This window comes from Eretmochelys imbricata, chromosome 3 (assembly GCF_965152235.1).
Source record: "Eretmochelys imbricata isolate rEreImb1 chromosome 3, rEreImb1.hap1, whole genome shotgun sequence".
Lineage (NCBI taxonomy): Eukaryota > Metazoa > Chordata > Testudines > Cheloniidae > Eretmochelys > Eretmochelys imbricata.
This window is the reverse complement of record NC_135574.1, coordinates 165032182-165056447: the sequence shown is the minus strand read 5'-3', so window position 1 is coordinate 165056447 and position 24266 is coordinate 165032182. Positions and strand designations below refer to the sequence as shown.

General features: G+C 40.5%; 1 protein-coding gene across 1 annotated transcript in view; it reads left to right on the top strand.

Moving 5' to 3' along the window:
- The window catches only part of CENPF (centromere protein F), a 67919-nt gene that overhangs the window by 24592 nt on the left and 19061 nt on the right, over positions 1-24266 (top strand). Inside the window, exons 8-12 of the mRNA XM_077813757.1 lie at positions 4428-4553; positions 9312-9440; positions 11771-11893; positions 15173-15308; positions 16954-20516. Of these exons, the coding sequence (XP_077669883.1) occupies positions 4428-4553; positions 9312-9440; positions 11771-11893; positions 15173-15308; positions 16954-20516 (4077 nt within the window). The remainder of the gene's footprint in view (positions 1-4427; positions 4554-9311; positions 9441-11770; positions 11894-15172; positions 15309-16953; positions 20517-24266) is intronic.

The following is a 24266-nucleotide window of genomic DNA, read 5'->3' as shown; positions in this document are numbered from 1 at the left end:
TTTTTAGTTCCGCTTTAAATGCCAATGTCAACTTGTTGGGTGAGAATCAGATCCTCTTCAATTTAGGCTTAAACAATTTATTTTAGCCTTTATTATATATGTTTTAAGACAATGCTACTATCACCTATGAATTACATAAACATGCAAAAAAAGGTAAGGCAAGAAAAGGAAATGCTCAGGTTCTCTTTCTTGGGGACAGGGTGACTCTTTACAAATCTCTGCTATGCTTGGCTATTTTTTCCCTGTATCTTCTCCACTATTATGTCAATTATCTATTTTTTTTTAATCCTCTGTTCTGTAACTTTGCGCAGACTCAGTATAGGAACCTACCTCATCTCTGTCTTTATCCATGGTGATAAAGTTCCTCCTCCGCCTTGGTGGGTCCTGCGCTTATTGGCGGATTTGCTTGCCTCAGAGGTTTACGGCAGCCCTCCGTTTGGCCACTTTCGTGGCTCAAATCTGCCATTCACTCAGTTCGCCTCATCAATGGCCAACATGGGGAAAAGGAAGAAGAACAATCCCCACAGTCTCTGCTGATCCACGTAGTGGATCGGGGAACAGGTCAGATACCTTCCCCTGTGGTGGAACCCAGAGTCCAGGTCAACTCCTCCGGTATCAAGTAGGGAGTTGGAGGGATGGGGGGAACCAGGCCCGCCCTCTACTCTGGGTTCCAGCCCAGGGCCCTGTGGATTGCAGCTGTCTACAGTGGCTCAGGTAACAGCTGCGTGACAGCTACAACTCCCTGGACTACTTCCCCATGGCCTCCTCCCAACACCTTCTTTATCCTTACCATAGGACCTTCCTCCTGGTGTCTGATAATGCTTGTACACCTCAGTCCTCCAACAGTCCGCATTCTCACTCTCAGCTTCTTGTGCCTCTTGCTCCCAGCTCCTCGCACGTGCACCACAAACTGAAGTGAGCTCCTTTTTTAAACCCAGGTGCCCTGATTAGCCTGCCTGTCTTAATTGATTCTAGCAGCTCCTTGATTGGCTGCAGGTGTTCTAATCAGCTTGTCTGCCTTAATTGTTTCCAGAAAGTTCCTGATTGTTCTGGAACCTTCCCTGTTACCTTACCCAGGGAAAAGGGACCTACTTTACCTGGGGCTAATATATCTGCCTTCTGTCACTCTCCTGTAGCCATCTGGCCTGACCCTGTCACACCATATACATTCCCTTCTAACCCCCTACTTAGAAGATTCTCCTGCATAAATCACAATAACTAACCCAATTTAATAAATTTTTTGCCTATCTTGCTAAAACTTACTTACATCTGTGTAGTTCCCAACACATCTATTCCTTGCTGTCATGGCCACTGGCTCCATCCAGTTGTACTTACTTTACAGCAATTTTTATTCTTACTCATCTGTTTTTGTGGCTTTGAGTTTTTACTTGTAAGCTGGTCGAATGGACGGGTGGAGGGTGAGGGATTGTACCTGACTTACTGAAAGCTAACAGCTCTCTTCTCAAGCCTGCTATCCGCTTGGCCAAGAATTTTATATATGAGACACACAACCCAGTTTTCTGATTTACAAACTATTTCAGCAAAATCTGACGATCTAAAGCATCAGAAATACATACAAAAAGCAAAAATTCCTTCATATTTTCTTATAGGATTATATATAATATTAATTTCTCTAACATTACTTAGTACATATTTGACTAACACAGTTCATTACACAGTTCTTCAACAAAGCTTAACTTTGTATGTGCTTGCTAATGGTGGCTCCATAATTTACAGTAGAACTTCAGAGTTACGAACACCAGAGTTATGAACTGATCAGTCAACCCTACAAAGCTCATTTGGAACCAGAAGTACACAATTAGGCAGCAGCAGAGACAACCCCCCCCCCCCCCCCCAAAAAAAAAAAAGGCAAATACAGTACAGTACTGTGTTAAACATAAACTATTAAAAAATAAAGGGAAAGCAGCGTTTTTTCTTCTGCATAGTTAAGTTTTAAAGCTGTATTAAGTCAATGTTCAGTTGTAAACTTTTAAAAGAACAACCATAACATTTTGTTCAGAGTTACGAACAACGTCCATTCCCGAGTTGCTCATAACTCTTGAGGTTCTACTGTTTATTTAAGTCCACCATTTTCCTCCATTTCCCTCTGCCCTTAAAAAATTTAAAATAAATATCTTTACATGAGCTAAAACATCTTGTACTTTTGCTTATGCAGCACCAGCACAGGCAGAAGTTAATAAACCCTATTCGTAGAACTGTAATGCAGTCTGTAAAGCTGATACATAAACAAGGAAACAGAATAGAGCTATCCACTTAAAGTCACAGACCTGCATGATCCAGGACAGAATTTTTCTATATCCTTTGGACCCTCTAAATACTAGTGGTACCTCTGGATCCCTTCCATAACAGGAAAGAATTTACACACCATACTGAAGAGTTTTAAAGTGCTCAGAATGCAAGATCTTGGATCTTTCCAAGACCTCTACATTTTGCTCCAGAAGAATCGAGGGGAAAAAGGGCCTCTTGTATTCAGTGCAAAGAAGCCCAAGAAATTTCTGTGGCTATAGTACTGATATAATTGAAATGTTGAAATAATTTGCATTAGTGGAGCAAACGTGTATTAATCATATAAAATGGATTTTTTTTTTTGCTAGCTAGAACAGATGCCAGACAGCTGTACACTGATAAGAGTAAAGAAATTAAGCCAGTCAAACCCAGCCTTTCATTAAGAGATAAATCCCTCTTTGGCCCCTGTCTTCCCATACCCATGAAGGGACCTACACTTTGCTATATGGGAGAGGGTGGGCAAGACTTCAGCAACCTGCACAACACTTCCTTTCTCTGCAGGAGCTTCCTTGCCACTGCATGTGGTGGTTGTTTGGTTTGGTCGATCAGCCACTGCACTGCTATACTGGACAACAGAGCAGGAGAACCATGGAAACTAGTGGATCATCTTCTGCTCTATACCTTTTGGGATTAGTGATTGGTTCCTTTTTTTCCCCTACCTTCTCCCTTTCAGAAATTCCCAGCACCTATCCCAGCTATGTGGGAGGGTGCTGTGGGGAAGATCTGCACTTTGAAAACTTTTCCTTTATGGATAAGTTGCTCTGATAGACTGAACAAATAGTAGGCCAGCTCTCTAATGAGGCAGCCAGCAATGCAGTATTGTTGTTGTGGTAGAGTGAATAACTATAACAAACATCTAAGAAACACAGATATTTTATATATGCTAAAGCCATTTGAAAGTGTCATAAAAAGACATTTTAACAGCACCACTGTCTCCTTCTTTGAAAATCATTGGCTTTTCACCATAATTACGTTCCGTAAATACATCAAAGCTGAAGCAACAGGAGATGCTCTTGTCACAACGTTCTATTCCATTAATATTCTAATTCATTTATGTGTAAGCAGGACCTCACTTCAACAAAGCATAAATTAAAATGAAATATAACTCCACATATGCCAGTAACATTGTCACATCCCTTTAAAATTATATTCAAATAAATTGTTCATCTGCTTTAAAAGTATCCAACCATGAAGTTGATTTAAATCTTATCAGTGGTTCACTTTTTTTATTACCTTTAAGAATAGTTACTTGCCGTAAAGAAAAGATTTCAGAAAATAAAAATGTGTTCCATAGAGAGAGAAAAACAGTTATTCTGCTAGGACAGCTTTCTGGTAAATTGGTTGTAAGTCTCCCTAACATGCTGCAAACGTAATGAAACTGTAAGAGAAAAGGAGCAGTAGCATTATAAACAGTAGTATTGTGTTCTGAGAAAATGCATAGTAGTGTGCTTTCGGCAACTTTCAGACTTATATCAGCAGATTGTTTTGACAATAGAAATTACACTGGGAATTTATTAAATGGGGTTTCAGTGTACTCTGGTTCTTTATAAACCACCAAAATTACAAGCAATATATTATTTTAATAAAATGACAGATAAACTGAAACACTTCTAATAGGAGAATTTCCTCTCAAAAGGAAATTCTTAGCATATTGATTTTCAGTTTAAAATTTCAGTCTAACCTACTTTAAACAATGAAAATTGTTCTGTTCTTGCTGTTCAAAATAGTTCAGTAATGTTTTTCTGTTGAATCAATGTGCTGATTCACTGTAAATTGAGTTGCATTGAATTTATCTCCTGTGCCTAAACACTTCTAGTTTTTTTCAATTTTTGCTGCTCACTTATTGAAACTTAGCACACACTTGTACTGTAGCCAAGTGTAATTGGTTATCAGTTTGGTATGGGATACCTATGTGGGTGTCCACTGCGTCATGGAAGACTGTAAGCAGTTTTGGGGCAAAGACCATGACTTCCTCGTATGTATGTATGGTTTTTTTGTTTTTTTAAGGTGCCTACTAAAGTGGGGTTTCAATCCTGATTGTGGGGGCGGGATTGCTATTGTAGTACAAATAATAAATATTCCCCTTGCATCGCTGTGATTTATGATGAAACTTTTTGTAGTATGAAATGGTGGAGCAAAAGATGAAAAAACTATCAGAAGAATTGAATTGTCAAAGAGAAAATGCTGAAAGTGCTCGTCGCTCATTAGAACAGAAAGTAAAAGAAAAGGAAAAGGAATACCAAAAGGTAAGACAAGACCCATTTTTTCACAAGTTTAAAGTTGCCTCCAGACTGCTATTATCAGAGAGAACAAGTTGTTCATTGAGTATTTGTCCACGTAGATCCCACTCTAGGTGTATATGTGCCTCAGGCACGCAAGATCGGATACTGCTTCATTGAGTGCTTGCTCATGTCGATTCCATGTTTGATGTGTGCGCGCCCTTGTGCACGCTGTCAGAAATTTTTCCCCTAGTGGTACCCCTAGGGCTGGCTTTGGCAAACTCTGGAGCCCCGTGCTTATGTGCCAGTATATTGGGCCCTGCTGGCCCCACGCCCTCTCAGTTCCTTCTTTCCACCAGTGATGGTTGTTGGAATGCTCCTTGTTTTCACAAATCCGATAGTGGTTTCTCTAACTTCGGACTCTTTGAGTTTTTCTGGTATATAGTTACTGTAGTGTTAGTATTATAGTTAGTAGTAGTTAGCATTTAGGAGCGGAGTCCCGTTAGGGACATAGCCCCAGGGACAGGGTATGCCCTGGTCCCTGTGGTTTAAATCGTGTGCTGGGTGCACCAAACCTATGCCTATTAGTGACCTGCACAAGAGCTCCCTTAAGTGCCTCAGAGAGGTGCATATTAAAGAGAAGTACAGGATCTGCAAAAACTTCAGACCTCACACTCTTAAAGACAAGGACAGCCGATTTAAAAGCCCTGTTGATGGAGGCTGCCCTGTGCCCCGCGTTGGAACCATGCCGCTCCGACTCTGCATCAAGCACCGTGGCGTTGGTGCGGAGTGCCCCTCCGACACCAGGATCTTCCTGGTGCCGCTCCCCTTCTCCCCAGCCTAAGAAGAGGCATAAGAAGTCACGGTTGGAACGAGGTCATTCTCCGGCACCATACATAGCTACCTGGGAGTGATCACACGAGTTGAGACCTGCACAGGGCTGCTCGATTTCCCCAGAGTCACATCTGGCAGCGGCCACACCATGTAGGGCACCGAGGCCAAATTGGGAACCACCACCTACTCCTGGGAGCCGTCGGGGCCCATAACATTTCATGACACCTTCAATGTTGGAGGCATTCCGAGCAGCAAGAGACTAGATGTCTCTCCCTGTGCCACCCATGCCTCGGAACCTAGGCCCATCTTTGGAAGACAACTTGAAGGCTGTTCCCTCTAAAGGGAAACCTGTGATGAGGCTACCTTCTGGGCCTCCGACGTGGCACCGCTCCCCAGCCTGTCGCTCCCCATCACCACGTCACTGCTCGCCACTTCGCTGGTCTCCACCTTCCTGGCACCAGTTCTCAGTACTGCGAAGCACATCTCCAGCTCGGAGACACCGGTCACCTTCCCCTCGGTGCTGCTCCCTGGTGCAATGGTGATCCCCAGCAAGCCATGGCTACCAGCATGAGGCCACCTCAGCTCCACCCTAGTCTCCTAGGGAGGAATCTTCCTCGGGGTCCAAGAGTGAGCCCTCCCCAACCCAGAGGCATCATCAGCACCAGTCTTACAGGCTGAAGCCCGCAGCAGGCCTGCCATCAGGTCCCTGGCCATCCACCCAATGGCCACCCCAGTGGCTGTATTGGACCCTTTGGGGGTTCTCTCCCATGCTGTGCTCATATTCTCTCCAGGCACCCTTAGTAGTTTCTGAGGGCCAGGCCTTGGTTACAGTGCCACCGGAATCCGGCTCAGAACCAGACCCTGGCACCGAGACTCCGGTGACCCCTGCACAGTCAGCACCAGCAGTTGAGGATGAACCGGCTGCAATGCCCATGGCTGCCTCCTTCCCTGACGAGGCAGTGGCTGGACCTGCCAACCTTTTGCTACCTGACAATTTCTGTACCCACCAGGACCTGCTTAAATGAGTGGCCTCCAACTTGGGGCTAGAGATTGTGGTGCTCAAGGAGCCGACTGACAACCTGTTCGACATTTTGGCTGCAGCAACTACACTTCCTGAAGTGAGGGACTTTCCTGGGACCAAAGTATTGTATACCTGGACCTAATGGTCCCCCCCGTCCCTGTTAAGAGCCTTTAGCATCATGTTCCTTATCACCTCTCTATGAAAACAGGATATTTGGTGGCTGTTATCTCCGCTCACAGGATAAGCTAGATTTAGGCATTAATGGCAGGACCTCTTTTACTACATTTCACAAAGACAAGATGACTCTTCTTTGATCTCGCCCTAGGTTCTTATTCAGAGTGGTCTCAGTCTTTTGTTTGCATCAATGCATACACCTTCAGTGTTTTCCCCCAAACCTCATTTGACTCCTGGAGGGGCAGAACTTCATATGAGTGATGTCTTTAGGGCACTTTTCTACTACCTCCATAGAACAAAGCCTTTCCATAACTGGCCTAGAACTTTTTTTGCAATATTTGGTACAGGTCTAGAGGGCTTGTTATTTCAACCCAGAGATTCTTGAAATGGATACTTGATTGCATAAGGATCTTCTGTGAACTAAATAAATTAGATCCACCTTCTTATATTAAAGCAAACTATATTAGGGCTTAAGTGACACACACATGCTTGAGGAATGTTCCTATGTCAGAAATTTGCAAAGAAGTCACTGGGAGCTCATTGCATACTTTTATTCAGCACTACTCACTAGTTGCAACTCCTAGTTCTGATGCCCAGTTTATTAGGGCAGTCCTGCACTCTTTATGTAAATTGGACTCTTGACATTCCCCTCCATAGGGAGATAACTGCTAGTCACCTAAAGTGAGATCCATGTTAACAGATACTTGGAGACAAAACCCCAATTACTTACCTTATAGTAATTCTGGTTCTTCAGGCTGTTCTGCCCACATGGACCCCACGACCAGTCCTCTTTCTCCACTACTGTGAAATCTATTAGTTTTGGGATTCTGTATTGGCAAAGAAACTGAGAAGTGGCTGGGCCTGCTCTGCCTGCAGGTGTGTGGGTGTGTGTGTGCATATTAAGATACCTGCTGATGCTACATCTGCACACTGTCAACCAAAAGAACCCAATATCATGCACCTGGGGCACATGCACACCTAGAGCAGGATTCATGTAGACAAAACATCTCAAAAGAAACCAGTTAGTGTAAGGAAAACAACTGTTTTTGTCACATGATATTCTAGTTGTGCTACTAAGGGGCAAATTTTAGTAGCTCATATGCAAACTGAGGGAAACTTAGAGGGAAAATATTTTAAGTATCTCCACTCTGACCTTCCTCCTTTCATTTTTTTCTCCTTTGTCACACCCTCTCTTGCTACGTTTTTTTCTTTTCTTTTAGTTTGGCAGCTGGATGGATCTGCATTTGTAAGTGAAACAATTTATTGGCCTACCATGAATTAAACTGACTAAAACCATGTTCCCTAGCTGTTGATAATAGTAGTCTGGTGGTTATAACTTGGTGGAAGTGAATCCATTCGTTTTCTTCAAGATAGGCTGGGCAGGCAGGCTACCAATTTGTTCACCTCTAATTTATAGTTAGATGAAAAAAAATCAGAAAAAAGTTTGAACATTTTGCTAGTAACTGGCTCACTTATTCCTGAGTGTGAACCTCGCCACCTGCATTCTTCTGCTTCTGGCAGGCCAGCCCAGGGTAGGAGTGGGTCTTTGGAAAGGGTATGAGGGTAGAGAGGCTGGGGGTAAAGGGGAAAGACACAGATATTTTGGGAAATGGATCACTGGGAGCCAAGAGGGTTGGGGACTTCATAGGACAGGTCTCTGGCTGGCAGTGAGAGTGGGAACAGGCTGTGGGGGTACTTGAGGACATGGGATGGAACAGGTGTCTTGCAGGAGGATAGGAGGGTGCTTAGGAGAAAGCAGAGGGGAAGCACTAGTACTTCACTACCTTCTCCATCTGACAAACCTGCTATGATTTGTTAGAGGGGAGTCCTGCAGCTGCTGCCAAGAGAAGTTTGGCAGAGAGGTTTGTTGCCAGGAGAAGCCACTAGTGCTTTCCTTCCCCTATTTTCCTCTGCTTTCTGCTCCCCTACTTAGCCCTCTCTTCTCCTTACCAACTCCAACACCCCCTTCTAAAAGTCCCATGCCCTTCATAGCCCTATTCCCCCACATAAATCCCCTCTCAAATTCATCTAGATCCCCAACCATAAGGACCGTGGGGCTGGGAAGAAGCCTCAGAAAAGAATGATACCTGGATGGATATCTACTTTGCATCTCCTAAAGATTGCAGGAGATAGGCTAGATTCCTAAGGATCTTAGGAGGTGTGCATTAGTGAAGTTCTGCTCCCCCAGACCTGAGGAGGGAGGAGTGAATGCCCCTCTACCAAACTTCTGTTGCTGCTCAGTCTTATGTTAAGTCAAATTGAAAAAAACTAAGGCATTTTCCCCACGAAAAACATTGTTACAGCAATAAGTTAAACATGTAACCATAGCAAAGAAGGGAATTTTTTTCCCCAAAGGACCATGGTTATTGAGGATTAGTCTGGTTGCTTAGTTGTAATGCTCAATGTTATATCGATTCAAAAGAAGATCTCCATATAAGCTTCATTCCATTATTTGCTAGTATTTTTTTTTATCCACCTGTTTTGGTGTAACAGATTAAGTAGGCTACTCTGATTGATTGGCCAAACTGAGTCAGGACCCATTAGTGGCCATAACGGAATTTATGCTTTACTTGAAATTGGTTTTTAAACTCTTTTTGATTCTGTAAGAGAGGGCTTTAGTATAATTATTAATTAGTTAGAGACTATTTACAGGGATTATTTACAGTCCCTCACCCACGTTTTCCAGTGTAAATAGTTACAGTAACTTGAGGAGAAACATGTGTTTCTGCCCCCAACCCCAACATCTAAATTTCTAGGAACTGTTTCGTCAGCAACATGCCTTACAGACAGTGGATCAGCAGTGCAACCAGACAAAAGCCAAACTGAACCAGGACTTGCAGCAAGCCAAGAATGACTACAATGCTCTACGGGCAGAACTTGACAAAGTAGGATTTTTAATATCTGAACTATTCAAATGGAAGGGTGATGCTGAGTTTTTATTTTAAGTAAAATTTAACTGTCCTCTTTCCTGTGTTTAAAGATATATACATGACTAATATTTAAGTGCAACTAAATACATCAAAGGTCAGAGCAAGCTGCGGTATGCTCCTGTCACAGGGTGAGTTGGTCCATTAAAAGACTGGGGCACAGCTGCACCTTTTGTCAGGTTTAGCGCATCTCCCTGTATGATGGGAATAAATACAAGGGTCAATACAGAAGCATGCATTTAAACTAGGCCTGCTGGCAGGTAAAAGGGCAGCCTGTGGTCATTCAAGAAAGAGACACTCCCCCGCCCCAAAAGTTCAGAGAGACATACTCGCTCCTTAGCTCCCAGGCAGGTAGCCTGTGAAGAGGGCAGGTGAAAATTTTCCAGAACTCCAAGGCAGAAGACTTTTGGGGGAAGAGATTTGCAAGGAACTGGAAACTGTGCAGGGATAAGCCTCCATTGATGGACCTGCAGGATGAAGAAGTCGCAGCTAGGAGAGAGGTTGGACTACAAGGATGGGCATGCTCTGATAAAGACCTGGAAAAACTTATGAGGCATTATAAACTGAAAGGAATAATTGAGGCTGGTAAGAGTATGTTTGAGTATTGTGTTATGATAATAAACCAAACTGGAAGAGAGCACTACTGTAAAATCCCCACATGATAGCTGGTTTGATGAAAGATTGAAGGTAAACTGAGGTAACAGATGGGCCCAAAGGCAGTCTGGGCGTAATGTCCTGCAACAGTTCCCTTTAGCCTTGTTCTGATTTGAGCACTGCTTTTTCTCCACCCACACTCTTTAGCAGAAAACTGCTTTTTTATTTATGATTTATGATACACACGGTCTACACTGACTTAATACAGAGGTTCTAAATTTGTCCATGATAGCTGTCCTGCATAGCTATGTGTCATCCTAGCTGTCTGAGCACATTAATCAAACATTTTCTGCAGAAAATGGTTAGTATTTTCTGGTTAGTATTTTCTCTACACATACTCTTCTTTCCATGTTTACTCTTTAAACACTAGATTCATACCGAAACTTGGATGTCTATAGATTTTTATCCAGAAAAGCGTGCTCCTTTCTAGAATGGAACTAGATGATTTCATTCTCATTTTTTTCCTCTTGATGTTGGTAATAAATGTACTTCCTTTTTAATTTGGAGTACTATAGAGCTATTGTGACAGATATAAAACAGATAAAAAAGGTTGAAAACCAGTTAGAATTTGGTGGTGTTACCGTTATGATCCTTTTAACTTTCTGGTTTCGATAGTGGTATAAAGTCATAAGATAAACTTAAGGTAGAGGATAGCACTACACTAATTTCCCTTACCCCCGAAGACTGTAGTTATGGAGACAGAGGTGCAAGCTGAATGTCTTTGTTGGTCCATAAATGCAGAAAATTAAGGTGTACAAATACTGGTTTTTAAGAACATGTAATCTATTCCTTGAATATATAGTAAGTGGAAAAGGTAGAGTAATTTGTCAATCTCTTGGTATTTGGATTATACAGCATTGAGTTTGGTATTGGTATAGTTTGGTATTGATCCTTTCCATTTGTTGGCTGTTCAATGGCACATTTGGTGATAGCTGATCATCAGTCCAACACCTAAATGTTACCTCTCAAATGAGCAGTTGAGGACTAAGTGGGAATGGGGAAGCATCTTCTAAACCTAACAGGTGCTTCCTTTGACAAAGTATGTTACTTTATAAAAGTTGAGAGCAAGTGTTAAATCTGCTGCCCTTATGATTGAACTTAAAAGAAAGCACTGGTTAGGATTCCCAATGATTAACATACTGTACTATAAATATAGCTTAAATTATGAATATATTTATACATTACAACTATATTATTGAAAATTTGCCTGAAAATATTTTTCATATCCTTGCCCAGTCTTGAATTAAAGATTTGTTACCTTAACATGTACTGTTTTTGATATGGTTACTTGAACTTTTGTGAGGGAAATACAAAATCTAGACCCCGGGATTGGGCAGTGAAAGGAGGATGGATGTTTCAGATATCTGGGCTATTTTTAATTGCATTTTTTTAAAGCCATCATGCTGAGTTTCAAGGTTTAGGGCCAAATTCTGCTCTTAGTTGTACAACACTGAAGTTAACAGTTACTTCAGACTTCTCTTTCTGTAAGAGGAAGCAGAACATAGCTTATTCTTTTTGATTTGTTTTATAACATATCTTCGGAGCTCATCATTTAAAGGGACATCAGGAATTTTTAGTTTTTTAAAATAGATTAAATATGACCACAAATAAAATGTGATGTGTTTTCGTCATAGGCAATAGCAGTGAAACAACGTTTGGAAAACAACTCCAGTGAGCTTACACAGAAGCTGTGCAGAGCAGAACAGGCTTTACTAGCAAACCAGTCAAAGGAAAATGACATGAGGAGAAACTTTGAGGTAAATAAATCAGAGGGGCAACTGGAATAATTAATAATTTAAACTGGGAATCAGTAAGAACTGGTGCCCCATATATGCCTTACTTACTCACAGGGGAACTCTGCAAGCTGTATGTTGGGGAATAGTGTATTTCCACCAGAAGTTGTGTTTTGATACTGTCTTATAGTTGTGATACAAAATAAGGCCCTGATCTTGCAGTTTTTGCAGTTGATTCCATGTTGTGGACTAACCCCATGCGCAAAATTGTTTGTATGGTCAATTAAAAAAATAATTTTGCCCCAGCATACTACAGATAGGGTTACAGTTCATGTGGAAAGAGAACAGGAGAACTTGTGGCACCTTAGAGACTAACAAATTTATTTGAGCATAAGCTTTCGTGGGCTACAGCCCACTTCATCAGATGCATAGAATGGAACATCTAGTAAGAAGATATATATATGCACATACAGAGAACATGAAAAGGTGGAAGTAGCCATACCGACTATAAGAGGTTTTGTAGTGATAATCAAGATGGCCCATTTAGACAGTTGACAAGAAGATGTGAGGATACTTAACATGGGGAAATAGATTCAATCTGTGTAATGACCCAGCCACCCCCAGTCTCTATTCAAACCCAAGTTAATGATATCTAGTTTGCATATTAATGTGGAGTTATTTGTCTAATCTAATTATGTAGTATGGTTCAAGAGACTCTTTCTATGTTTAGTCCTAAAAATAAAACATTTTAAATATCTGTTTGAGTTCATTTGGAAATTCTGGAATCATGAGCTGCTTCCTAAGATATGTGTTTTGCCTAATTCCAAGATTTCATGGTGGAATGGGTACTTTTTTGGTCACACAATCAATTTAAAGCAAGAGAAAATCCCCAAAATGATTTGTATAAATAAAGAATCTCTGGGAGGTACTGCCAAACTCTTTGCCTCTTTGCATTCACATGGGTAAGTCTGCTCCTCCAGTATAATGTTCCATTACATGTCTTTTTAGTTATATTTGCTTTGCTAACAACCAAAACAAGTACATTTTTACTATTGTAAGCACTATAGACCAGCATTATCAACAAAATTCTAGCTATGAAGCCAGATCGTGACTTGGCATATATTAGCATAGCTCCATTGAAATCAATAAAGTTATTCCAATTTACACTGCAAGGATCTGGCTGTAAGTTTTGATTTTAAAAAAATTAAAAGATTTTTTCTTTAATTTGTAGTTTAGAAGGAAAATGAAAGGGAAGAGAGCTCTGAATAGTCATAGAAGGAACATCAGAGATTGTTGTTTTTTAAGTTCCTATATTGTGCCAATTGCTGTTGTATCTGAATGCTTTCCAGACTTAAGAATAATTAAGGTGACTAGAATCTGTCATTTGAGGTTTCTATTTCTCCCATATACCCCAGAGCAGTGGTTTTCAACCTGTGGTCAACAAACCCCTGGGAGTTCACAGACTATCTAAGGGGTCCTTGAAAGGTTGTCGTTACAATGGGACAGTGGTTTTCAACCTGTGGTCTGTGGACCACTGGGGGTCCACAGACTATGTCTAAGATTTCCAAAGGGGTCTGCACCTCCATCTGAAATTTTCTAGGGTCTGCAAATGGAAAAGAGGTTGAAAACCACTGTCCTAGAGGGTAAAGGGTGTGTGTGGCGGGGAGTAAATATGAAAAAATGGTGATGTATGTTGTCATTCTAAGTTTTTGCAGGAGTCAGTTTCATAGTATTGGGCCAGCTCCTGAAAAAGCCCTGTCTCCTGCATATGCTAGTTTTACTGCTGATGTGTAGACAGTTGTTCTTGAACACAGCTACTGAAGTCTGAGAGTAAGATGGTATTTTGGGCCCATGTTCTTTGTAGCTTTGAAAATAACTTTGAGTCTTGATTCAGTGTTCTGTTGGGGAATCAGAGAGTGAGTGAAGCATAGGACTGATGTACTCAGGTGAACCTGTATTACTGAGAAGGTATGCTGCTGTGTTCTGTAACTGTTGCAGATTTTTCAGGGCTGATGCAGTCAAGTCTAAATACATTGGATTTCATTTATTCAACCAGGAGTTAATGAAGGCCTATGTGATTTGAGGCCAAATTGTAATCCCAAATGATGAGATGTAGCCTTACCAGATTAAGGTGGGAGAATGCATTTCTTGCAAATGATTTTGTGAAAGTCCAGCATCAGAGCATGGGATTTTTTTGCAGCTATGTTAGGTTGTTTGTTCCAGGTTTGTGTTGAATGCTTCTTAATCAGACCCACTTGTGCAAAGTCACAGCAAGAGGGGCGGGTGTTTTAGCCATTTAAACCCCTTGAATTTCATTGGTATTTTGAACACAGGAAGCTCAGAATTCATACAGCTTTGAAACATTTGTCATACATCAACATTGCCTGAAAATTGTGTCTCTTGACACCTGTGTGTTTTAGAGTGATTGATAGCAGAGAGTGTGTGTGTGTTTCGGTATAACAGTTGAATATTTTGGACTAGGAAGTTGTGAGAGGAAAGGAAAATAACTAGAAGCAGCCACTGTTTTATTTATGTTCTTTGGGTGACTTGTTTAAATAGCTGAAAATACAGACCTGCTGTGCAGCAAGGTTTTAATTTGTTTTCCATCCAGACCCTGCCTTTTTCTTGAATTTGGCTTCTGTGAACTGGTGCCCATCTGCTAGTAGTAAGTAGATGAATAAACGATGGCTTGCGTCCAATAGAGTCCCACCAATGCCATGCCATCTGTTACCCACAATGCAGGAGTTTGAGTGGAAGGAAATAACTTTTATTTAAAAGTTGGGTAGGACTTAGTTGTATGGGGTATTTTAACTTTTCTTAACTTATTTGGAAAAAAGATACTTAGAAAATGTACTATCCTGAACCCCCAGGTATTACTGACTAATAATACTTTACATCTATCTTGCTGATGAGCAATTTCATATATTTGAATCATCCACACTGAGAGATGGGTGGTCTGAGAACAGGAGCTGCAACTGGAAACTTCTCCTGAGTTCTGATACTGGCAGTGAAATTGACTCCACTCTGTGGCTTTGGGCAAGTCACTTAACTTCACTGACTCAGTTTTTGTGGGCTGGATTCTATCCGGTGTCAAGATCTGCTATGGGCAGGCAACAGAGAACTGGTTGCAGCTCCCTAGTTCCATACCCTGAGCCACTTAAGTACTGCTGTGATCTGTGCCAGCTGAAACCAAGGCCCAACTTTCCAGAGTCTTTATGGGACTCAGATGGGTAGCATACCACATTACACTACTCTAAGTTTATTGACTTAATCAACTGTTTTGTAACTAATGTTTTGTTGTAGGAAATGAAGAAGGAAAAAAACCTTCTTCGCTGCCAGTCTGATCAAAAGTCACGAGAAATCCATCAGCTGGAAGAACAACTAAAAACAGCCAAACAGTTTCTAAAGGAGAGCCAGAATTATGCTGAAGAGATGAAAAGTGAGTTACAGATTTCTACCTATTAAATCCTATTAAAAACCATTACTTTAGCGTGGAGGATCTGTAAACCTCATTATAAATGGTGATTTGAAGCATACCCAAGGGAAAAAAGTTCCCACTGTGTGATATAGTTAAATTAACTTTTAGCTAATACATGCAATTTTCTTTCCAAACTGAGATGGAACTTTTTTATACAGATATTCTAACTCATAAAATTATATGGTTTTAAAGCTATTTAAAATGAGGAATAAATATGTCCCAAACAAAACTATATGGTCAGCAAATTAAATACTACAATGTGCTCCTGTGTTTTAAAATCCCAAGCAAACAAATACACCTCAAATTATTATTCTTTAGCTTGAATATGGACTCCATCAAGCTAAAATGTGATGAAATATTACCTGCTGAGCCCTAATTTGACTTTTCCCTACATTTGTATATTTTGTTGGGAAAATGCATTTTGCATACTATGGTTTAAGAGAACCGGTAATTCTGCTAAATAGTCATTGAAAAGGAGACTGCTCCTGCTTATCTCTGTAGAAGTCTAACCCTCACTTAATGAGATTTCAAAATTAAATTTATGGAACCAGTCCTGCTCCCATTTTAATCAGTATTTCTGCACTTTCCAATCCATGAGTCCACCCAAATAACTGCTTTGTGTTTTGATCTTATTTCTGCCATGTGGCAGCACTTTTGGCTAGCTAATAAAATGTAATGCCTTCTAAGTCCATTTTCTTGCTTTCACTATCTTCTATCTGTGGTTCTTACTCTACCTCTAGTAAGGTGTCAAATGGTAGCATTATCTCAGTTTTCTGGAGGGAATAGTTATGAACAAAAAATAAGTCAGAAGATGTTTGTGCTGTAGCTCTGCACTGCAACCAACAATAACTTGTCCTAATTGAAACATAACTGAATGTGGGTGCCCAGAGTCCTAGGCTGTCACCTTTAACCCCCAGACAGTTCTTCCTCTCTAATTAGTCTCTGATTATCCTCTCTAGTTATACCTTTTTTCCCCCTTTGAATCGCCAAATTCTGGGGTCTTGGAGACATTGAATTTTCCTTGTCCTGTTGGAAGGGAATGCGTGGTCTTGTTTTATATGGTAAGTTGGTGTTATTCAATAGAATTCTCTTTGCAATACAGGAAATCTCTTGTATTGTCTGCATCTCTTAATTTTACTTCATAAATCAGTCCATCAAACACCTTGATTATTTTTATATATTCTGGATCTTGAAGACAGGAAAATGGACAAATAGGGCACCAAAATTCTTCATCTGGTACTGTTACCTGTCAACCATGCGTTTCAGAGTACAAGCCATCAGACCTCAGTAAAAATGGGCTGTAGAAACAGAGATACAACTGTGAAGCATAGAGCAATTTGACTAGCAGCAATATGTTCTTTCTGCAAAACTGAATTCTGGCAATGCTGAAATTGTCTCAGCTATACAATTTCATGGTTTGGGAATAAAGGCAGTTTTGGAACACATATGTAATTATATTCTGAAATTCTAAGAAAATTTATTGCTAGGTGAAAAATTGAAAAATGTCAATATTGCCATTTTATGGTGTTACCCATAAAAGCTACTATTGCATATTTGACATAGTTTGCTTTCACAAATTAACCACTTAATTATTTTATTACTATAGATAAGAGTTTGTCTCAGGAAGAAGACCTAAAGATACTCCAAGAGAAACTCAACAAACAAGATGCCTCTCTCACTTTGGAGAAATTGAAATTAGCTATAGCTGATCTGGAAAAGCAACGAGACTCCATTCAACATCTGCTGAAGCAAAGAGAAAGCCATACTGAGGAACTAAACAGTAAGATAAGTAAAATGGAGAAGGAATCAGAAGCCTTGCTGAAAGTTGTTGGATTAAAGGAGGGAGAATGTGAAGAACTAAAAAAGGAGTTTACTATTCTTTCTCAATGGAAAAATGAAAATGAACAACTTGTGAATAAGCTTGAGTCCGAAAAGGAAGAATTGCTGAGCAAAATTAATGACTTGGAAAGTTTTCTCAAGATTCAACAAGTTAAAAGTAATGAAAGTAGTGAGACTGTCAGAATAATGGTAAATGAGAAAGAAAAATACAGTTTAGAGATTAAAAATCTCAGAGACATGGTGGAATATAAAAGTGAAAAACTAGAGGCACAGAAAAAAGCTTATGATGAACTTCAACAAAAAGCGGAATGTTCAGATCAAAAATATCGGAAAGAAATAGAAAATATGACCTGGAAAATATCTCCGCTCACCAACCAAGTTGAAATTCTAGAACAAAAGCTACAGTTAGCAGCAAATGAAGTACTGGAAAAGGATCAATGTTACCATGAGTTGCATGGTAAATATGAGAAAATTTGCTATCTTGTAAAATCAAAAGATATTTCTGAAGTAACAGAAGACAGAGAACTACATTTACAGAATAAACATTGCAGGACTGTTTTGGGTGGTGAAGAACAACTTCCAGTGAAAAATTCCATCACAGATGTATTAATGAGAGAACCTGGAACAATCAGTGAGGATTGGGAAGACCGTTGTGCAAAAGCTGTCCTAGAAACAGATAAAAATGATCGACAGGATATGTCAATCCTACAAGATCAGGTTTCTTCTCTTGAGATTTCATTAATGGCTCAAAAGCAGTTTAAGTCACTTTTGCAGAAACCTTATGAAAAGCTGGTAGAAATCAAAGGTGAGACAGAAAAAAAGCTAGTTGAAGCAGAACAGATGCATGGAAGTTTTGTGACAGAGACTAAAAACCATATTCGTAACTTGCAAGGGGATACTTCTGCTCAGCAGGATTGTGTTGATAAAACATTAGCTGCCCTTGAGGAAAAGGACAAGCAATTGCACACTTTGAACAAAGAATTAGAAAATCAACAAGCAGAGATTTGGGATTTAAAAATCAATAATAAATTGCTTGAGGATTCAGTAAAGCAGCTACAACTTGTGTGTGACACATGGAATTTCAAGAAAAAAGACATGTCTACAATGCTTTCCTTACGTGAAAAAGAAATTGAGGACCTTACTGAAGAAAATGGAACCCTTAAGGGCATTAACAAGGCTTTAGAACAAGAAAAAGTACACTTACTAGAAACAAACATAATTTTTTCTAATAGTTTAAAGGAAAGAGAGGAAAGCATTTCTGAGTTATCCAGAAGACACAAGGAGGAAAGACTGTCACTCATAGAAAGATATGAAGAAATTGAAAAAGAACTTGTAGATCTACAAGGAAAATACAAATCAATGGAAGAAAAAAATGCCAACACAGAAGGCATTTTAAGACAGCAAAAAAGTCACTTTCAGGAGAGTAAAGCAGAATCAGATCGACAAGAGAAACAGCTTAGGGATGAGCGTAATGAATTCTTCTCTAAACTAGTGTCCTTAGAGGGAAAAAATAAAGATTTGATTCAGGAACTTGAGAAAGTGCAGTCAGAGTTGCAATTTAAACAATCTGAGATTGCTCACATCCAAAATGTATCTTCAGCTGAGTTGGATTGTTTGAGACAGGAAATGTTAAATGTCAGGGCAGAACAAAACAAAATGCAAGAAGAACATAACGTCTTGCTTCAAGAGAATGAGCAAATGAGCAAGGTAATAAAAACAAAGAATGAATCTCTAGCGTGTGACTTAGTTCATGACAGAAGGCCTACATCAGAACAGTTGAGAGTGTCCATGGAAGAAAAAGAGAACGAGCTGAATAAATATCAAGTTAAACTTGAGCTACTTCAGATGGATCTTGAGGACAGAGAAGTCTCTGTAGAAAACTACAGCACACAGGTAATGCAGTTGGAGGCTGCTTTAAAAAGTGTGGAAAGAAAACTTGAGGAAAGTGAAAAGGAAAAAGAGAGGATGCAGCAAGAATTACAAACTATTAAAGAAGAATTGGAAACTCCAGATCCTAAGCTTATAGTGGTGGATAAGAATGACCAATCAGTGGAGTCTGTTGTTGATGCTGATTCCCAGGTCAACTCTAAAAGAGAAATAGATGAAAAGTACTCTTTGGTTCTTCATGAGCTGACAACAAGCCAGAATGATGATGTCCAACTAGTATCCTCTTTACAGACGACAATGAACAGACTAAATGAATTGGAGAAAATGTGTGAAATGCTGCAGATTGAAAAGTTAGTGTTAACATCCGAACTTAATGACTCAAAAACTGAATGCACCACTACTGATAAAATGGCAGAAGAGGTAGAAAAAATAGTGAGTGAAGTTAAAATATTAAAAGATGAAAAAGCTATTTTTCCTGATGAATTAATGGATCAGAATGTTGAAAATGAAGTAGGAATACACTTTGATAATGAGCAAATGTCTTTCAAATCTCTGGAATGTAGTACTGAACCTAACTATAACTATGAAGATTTAAAACTGTCCAACAAAGAAGTTAAAATGCACTTTGCTGAAGTAAAAGAGAAAATTTTCTCTTTACAAAGAGAGCATCAAATCTTACATGAGCAACACTGTAGTATGATCTTCAAAGTGTCTGAGCTACAGTCCTGTATTAAAACTCTTAAGGCAGAAAATTCTGCATTGTCAACAAGTCTGAATAAAGTTAATGCTGATTCAGTGGAAGTGCAGGTGACTTCTCGCCAAAAAAATGGAGAATTTAAATTAGAGGAAACCAAGTCCACATTTTGTCCATCATGTCCTAATGAGATGCCATATTTTCCAGAAGCAAATCTTTTGGAGTTGTCCTTTGATAGCGATCTGTGCAAATGGAGAGAAGAAAGTATTTGGCTGAATATTTCTCAAGAATCTGTTCTAGGAGATAAAACAGAAATTAGTTTAGTTGAAGAGCCCCATAATGATCAGGCATTGGACTTCATTGCAAAGAGAGAGAGCATTATACATAGAAAATCTAATCTGGAGAGTAAAATTAGAGAACTTCAGATGATATGTCAGACATATGAAAAGTCCATCAAGAGCTTTGAAGAGCAATTTCAGTCTCGTGAAAATATGAAAGATGAGATACAAGAGCTAAAACAACTAATTATTTCTGAAAGGAAAGAATCAGATGATCTCAGAAAGCAAAATATATCTGACAATGAACAGTGGCAACAAAAACTGAGTAATGTGACAATGGAGATGGAATATAAACTGGCAGCAGAGAAGAAACAGATTGAGCACTTGTCTCTGGAGCTAGAAGTAGCAAGACTCCAGCTACAAGGCCTTGATTTAAGTTCACGTTCCCTGCTATGCATAGATATTGAAGATGTAAGTAAGGAATTTTGTGTGCATCATTGTTTTCATTTGATTTATAGTAAAACCAAAACCAGGTTCACTTAGGTAAAATGGAAACTATTCAAAATGATTTGTCCTATATCTTAGTTGAAATGGTACAATACAGAAAATAACAAAGCCATGTTATTTTCAGTCTCTGTTATCAATGCTGGATAAGAGCAATATCAATATCCTTTGCTGACATTTAATAAGGCATTTTATACTTAAGCTTTTAAGAGCAAAAATATTAAATTGTGTCCTTTTTAATATCTATTCTCATATAACATTTGATATAACTGCTTCATTAGTAGTATGGAAATCTTATTAAATCTGTTATCTTATAAACTTCTGGCTATCAAAGATACAGGAGGTCTTTAGCGGGACACCTGAAAACATGCTAAAATGTGCACATTTTGTTTGTTCTGCTGCCCAGCTTTTCTCCTCATTCGTAACAAAGCGGTGATACCTTTCACCTGTAGAACTGGGAGGTGGACCAGTGTTGTTGCTGAAGGCTCCAGGACTGAGCTCCACCCTTCAACTCAGGCCACCAGAAATTGTGTCCAGCAGCAGAACAAGTTGGCGGTTCAGTTTCTCCCAACAACTTTGTTTTATAACTAATTTTTGTTCATTTTTCTGCAATACTAATTTCATTTCAACTTCTTGCTCCTCTCTCCCTCTCCTCAAGTAAGTTCTCTGGATCTGCAAATGCAGCACCTCTCAGTAACTCCCTTTGACCGCTATTGCAGTGGTAGAAAAGCCCTGCAAGATCAAGCTAAGTCCAAGTAGTGCAGTGGGCAGCTTTTTAGGAGTCGGGTATGTCTATACTACCCACTGAATTGGTGGGCAGTGATCGATCCAGCGGGGGTCGATTTATCGTGTCTACTCTAGATGCGATAAATTGACCCCTGAGCACTCTCCCGTCGACTCCTGTACTCCACTGGCGCGAGAGGCGCAGGCAGAGTCGATGGGGGAGCGTCAGCAGTCGACTCACCACAGTGAAGACACCGAGGTGAGTAGATTTAAGTATGTCGACTTCAGCTACGTTATTCGCATAGCTGAAGTTGTATAACTTAGATTGGTCATCCCTCTCACCCCCCCCCCCCCGTGTAGACCAGGCCTTAGAGGGTGACCTATGTTCTGCTGCTACAAGCCACCAATCCTTGCTCTGTGAGGGGATGGGGCTCTGTTGGACCAACGTACTAGTGCCATGCATGCACACATAACACACCTATTTGAAGCCCTGATTCCATTGTGAGAAGGCTTGATGAGGAGAATGAGGATTCTCTAGTTGATGAGAACCCCACATAGCCTGCTCAGGAATAACACTTGGAAACTCCATATGCTCTGGGTCCCAAAAAGACAAAAGGAATTGTCCCCTTTGTAAGGAAGTCATATGTATAATTAATGAGCAGGTTGTAAAAACATCAGGCTTTAAACATTTTCTCTTGCCTTCCCACTCTTAGGATGCATTTGCTGGGGTTTTCTCCTATATACGGGTCTCCTGGAGTGCTCTGTATCAGTGTCACTGAACCCTCCTACCCTGCAGTATATCTGGGCATGCAGAGACACCTTACTTCTGTGAAGCCCTGTCTGAGGTGGCAGGGTAATGTAAATTGTTTATCTCTGCTTTTCAGCCTGGGACCCTCTTTCAACCAGGGAAGGGGCCCCAAATTTTAGGTCACAATGGAGTGGGAATTGTTCCTGTCCATCTATCAGGTCAAGGACGCACACTTTACCAGGGAAAGGAGTTTGGAGTCTCCTCCTCCTCTCCATAGGCTTGCTCAGCGTTGAAGTCTAAGGACTTTCAGACAGTGTGTGCCCAGAACAGAGGCACTTAAGAATTCCATTCCTTATGTACCTGCACCATCAGAGGATTACAGAGGCGTCAAGGAGAAATCCCTTCCCATGTTCAAAATGGCTCCTGCTTTACTGAGTAAAAAGCCCCAAGTGGTACTAATTTTCTTTGGAAGTACTTACCTGGGTTCTTGCCTGGCCAGCCTGAGGGTGTAGACAAAACCCTTTCAGGCACCTGGGGCCATCTAGCAGGCTATTCCAACAATCAGCATTTGTCTCAGTATCCCTCCTTAGTTGAGAAATCCCCAGATCAGGATGGTTACGCTACCTCACTTCTGTAAACAATTGGGGGAAGTACCCCATGTACACCACCACACAGAAAAAAAACCCAAATCCAGATGACTCTCAGCACTGGAAACCAGTGTCTTGAAAAAAACCTCTATAATAAACTATCTAGTTTCTCATACTTTCCTCCTTTGAGATCATCATTTCCAGTTAAAACTAGATGTTAAACTAAAATGTTATATAAAAATATAAGGTAAATTTGGGGAACCTAAGTGCAGCAGTAATCATACCAGAAAGAGACTTAGCCATGCCCCCAGAAGGGGGTTCCTTCCAAAAGATTCCATTTACCAAAAGAGTGAGGACACGACATCAAAATTTCAAAATTTCAACTGTGGTCATTTCTTATACCTAGTAAGGAAAAGCTACTTGGTGGCAAGCAAGTGGGTCATAGTCTCTAGGGCAGGGGTCCCCAATGCGGTGACTGCGGGCACCATGGCATGCACCGGGGCATTTCTGTGCACTCGCAGGACACCCTGCTGCCAAAATGCCGCTGAGAAGTGTTGCTGTTTCTCAGCGGCATTTCGGCGGTGGCGCTCCTTGCCGCTGCCGCTTCTCAACAGTGGCATTCTGGTGGCAGGGTGTCGGGTGCCCGCCACAGTCTTCTGGGAATAGCAATATGCTATTCCCATAAGAAAGGTTGGGGACCACTGCTCTAGGATATGATCCTCAATTTGAGTGTGAGAGTTCTCTGGGTTACAGTCTAGTCAAATCCTTGAAGTGGTGTGCAAGATACTCTTTCATGGCAATTTTTCCTCTATCTTGATGTGATTTGTGTCAAACCATCCTTACTCTCTGGCTATAAGGAAACTGTTTACACTCATGAACATGAAAAAAATCATCCATACCCTGTGCATCCACATTTACAAGTGGAAGGCTATTTGGGGAACCAGCAAAATTAGTCGCTGAGATAACAGAAGCCTGAACCCTCCTTGTCAAAGCCAGCATGGTAATCTGTTGGTCACTGCCAACACCAAAGGTATTCATGAAGGGAGTGTTTGCCTAGCAGAGGGAAAAGTGTGAAGCAGAAGCTCACGTGGAAGACCTAAATATTTTTCTTCCCAAACAATTAAATCTTCAGCATCACACAGACAAAATGATCATTTGTGTGTGAAGACTTTACAACTCCTGTACAACACTCTTCTTTTTGACCTACCCTCTGTGTCCAGAGGTTTAAATGGCTGGTAGTAGTCATAGCAAGGCTGAGGTCCCAAGTTACACAACCCGATCCATTTATAGATAACATCACTGTTTGTGCCCTGTCCAGAGAAACAGATCCATTTATAACTTGCCAGCTGCTAGAAAGGATTCCAACCCACCTGGAGTTCAAAATCAAGAATATTCTGAATTCAGTGCAGGAAATTGTTCAACCAGGTTAAAAATAGGCATGGCTTTGACTATAAATTTACCACTATAGTAAAGATTTACGAAGACCCAAAACTTCATCTCATCAGTTGTATCCTGGCAGCAGTCACCCTGTAGCCAGTCTTCTCCAGTGACCAGGTTTGCTGATGCCATGCATTGGTACTATCTTCTGAGTGGGATTTCACAATGTGCCTCCAGAAATTCCTTTTGTGGATACGTCATTCTCAGATCCTGTCCAAATGT